The sequence below is a fragment of the Myotis davidii genome, unplaced genomic scaffold (genome assembly GCF_000327345.1).
Source record: "Myotis davidii unplaced genomic scaffold, ASM32734v1 scaffold169, whole genome shotgun sequence".
NCBI classification, from domain to species: Eukaryota; Metazoa; Chordata; class Mammalia; order Chiroptera; family Vespertilionidae; genus Myotis; species Myotis davidii.
In genome coordinates, this window is record NW_006383005.1 from 1,176,021 (window position 1) to 1,178,767 (window position 2,747).

At 44.4% G+C, this 2,747-nt stretch overlaps 1 protein-coding gene across 2 annotated transcripts in view; it reads right to left on the reverse strand.

Annotated features, from left to right (window-relative positions):
* Positions 1 to 2,747, reverse strand: part of POLD3 (polymerase (DNA-directed), delta 3, accessory subunit) — a 59,508-nt gene that overhangs the window by 56,425 nt on the left and 336 nt on the right. For both annotated transcript variants that reach the window (XM_015557505.1, XM_006777926.2), the window contains exon 2: positions 1,277 to 1,332. In XM_015557505.1, the coding sequence (XP_015412991.1) occupies positions 1,277 to 1,332 (56 nt within the window). The remainder of the gene's footprint in view (positions 1 to 1,276; positions 1,333 to 2,747) is intronic.

The window sequence follows — 2,747 nt, forward strand, 5'->3', positions numbered from 1 at the left end:
GCAGGGGAAAGGAGGGGGGATACCTGAAATACAGCATCAGGGGAGAGCTGTTCCAAGAAGTCATATGTGAAATGTGACCTGAAACCTGAAGGATGATGGCAACTGGGAGAAGAGCATTCCAGACAGAGGGAACGGTGTCCATGTCCTAGGGCAGTGATGGCGAACCTATGACACGCGAACTCATTTTTTTTGGGTTGATTTTTCTTTGTTAAATGGCATTTAAATATATAACATAAATATCAAAAATATACATCTTTGTTTTACTATGGTTGCAAATACCAAAAAATTTCTATATGTAACACGGCACCAGAGTTAAGTTAGGGTTTTTCAAAATGCTGACACACCGAGCTCAAAAGGTTCGCCATCACTGTCCTAGGGTGTGAATGGGCTTGGCATTTTTGAGCAGAAAGGCAAATATGGCTAGAGTATGAGATGTAGAGAGTGGTGTGGGATGAAGTGGGTCATAGACAACATCTGCACATTTGCAGGTCAAAACATTTTAAAGTTAATTCAAAAGGTTGCTGTCTTCCTTTTCAGCAAGGAAAGTGATACAGCAAAATTCAAGAAGGGCAATGCTCTGTGCCACTCTAAACATTTCTGTTCTGGTTTCCCTTACAAGGTTCTCCCTGGCCTTAAACTGTTATACAGCTTGTGTCAAACACCTGTTGACCTCATTCTGGAGGTATTTCAATAACACCTAAGGAGCATGTGTGAAATTGTAATGAAGATGTAAGATAACAGACATATAAAACTGAGATGTAAACAGAATTAGCTAGCCCATTTAATAAATCTAAAATAATGAAGTGACATTAACCAGAGAGCAAGACTACAAATAAATTTAGTAAATTTATTACTACACATTTGTATACAAGTATACCTATCTCCTAAATAATAGACAAAAGTACTAAAAACAGTATTCTTTCCCATTTTCCAGGGAAAAAAATAGTTTTGACTTAGACTCGAGGTCAGTGGTCGGCAAACTCATTAGTCAACATAGCCAAATATCAACAGTACTACGATTGAAATTTCTTTTGAGAGCCAAATTTTTTAAACTTAAACTATATAGGTAGGTACATTGTTATTATCTTAATTAGGGTACTCCTAAGGCTTAGGAAGAGCCACACTCAAGGGGCCAAAGAGCCGCATGTGGCTCGCGAGCCGCAGTTTGCCAACCACAGACCTAGAGGCTATCTATGAGGCTATAAACAGAGCAAAGCAACAAACAAACAAACAAAAAACTCCAACATGATGAAAATTAGTAGTTAACTGGACTTACTGTTTGGCTTGGTTAACATGAACTCCTAGTGTATAGCTCAGCCATTTGTATGTCACCTGCAAAAAGAAGAAATTTTTTAAACATTTAAGTAACTCCAAAGCGCTAAAGGCTCTTAAAAATTCCTAGTCTTAGATGATTATGCCTTATCAATTATAATTAATGCCACCCCAGTTTTGCCCAGAACCATCCATCTGGGCAGGCAGGACTGAGATGTTTATCTTACCAATACTAGGAAGTTTGTTTCACAGACCAATTAACGCAAAGGATATAAAAAGAAAGGCTATACATCCAGGAAAAAGCTCTCATTTTCCTCACGCTCCTTGCTTTATGAAGGCCTTTTCCATCTTCTGTCCTTTCTGAGGACCACCGCCGAAAACTCTACTAAAACTCACCCAGAAGCTTGAAGTGCATGGCTTGGAAAAACTCCTAAGGACAGCTGCAGCCTTACAAACAAACATTAAAGGGCACAGGTGGTGCAGGGGTCAGGGAGTGAAGGAGGCGGATGAATACTGTGTCAGAGGTTCGATTGGGAACTCCTGGCCTCAGGACTAGCTCTTCCCTCCACCCTTCCTTGAACCCTCCTTGTTACTCTGCTCTCAAGGTCTCCCAGTTCTAAATGCTGAGTTTCCAATAACGGCAAGTGTCATGCAGGTTAGGCAAAGGCAGTGTAAGGCATGAGAAAGCATTAGCCCAGTGGTTCTCAACCTTCCTAAAGCCGCGACCCTTTAATACAGTTCCTCATGTTGTGGTGCCCCCCCCCGCCCCGCAGCCATAAAATTATTTTCGTTGCTACTTCATAACTGTAATTTGGCTACTGTTATGAATCGCAATGTAAATATCTGATATGCAGGATGTATTTTCATTGTTACAAACTGAACATAATTAAAGCATAGTGATTAATCACAAAAACAATATGTAATTATATACGTGTTTTCCGATGGTCTTAGGCGAGCCCTGTGAAAAGGTCGTTCGACCCCCAAAGGGTTCGCGACCCACAGGTTGAGAACCGCTGCCTTAGCCAGAGACAGACCTGGATTGGGAAGCTGCCCATCCTTTCCGAACCACAAAGAGAGGAGTTCAGGGGCCCCTCTGTCTGCTTCAGGGGCCTTTCCTACCGACCCCCGGGTGGGCCACCGCAAGTAAGTGCAATGACGCGCCTCCACAGGTGATGATCTGCAGGGCATTCACATACCCTGTCTCCCTGGCTGTCTACGCCTCCCTGGGAGACAGGTCACGCCGGTATCAACACTGAATTTCCAGTAAGAGGAAGCCGACTGTCCGAAGGTTACACAGCTTATCACCCAGGCCCGGTTACAGCTTCCTCAGCTGTAGACGTGGGGCTTCACACGCCCACCCCTTCTCAGACAGGCGTGGGGACGCCTTAGGGATGGTACCCGCCAATGCCCCTCCCGCCGCGGCCCCTCGGCGGTGCCCGGGGCGCAGCACGACCCCCGAGGGGCGAGGACTCGCG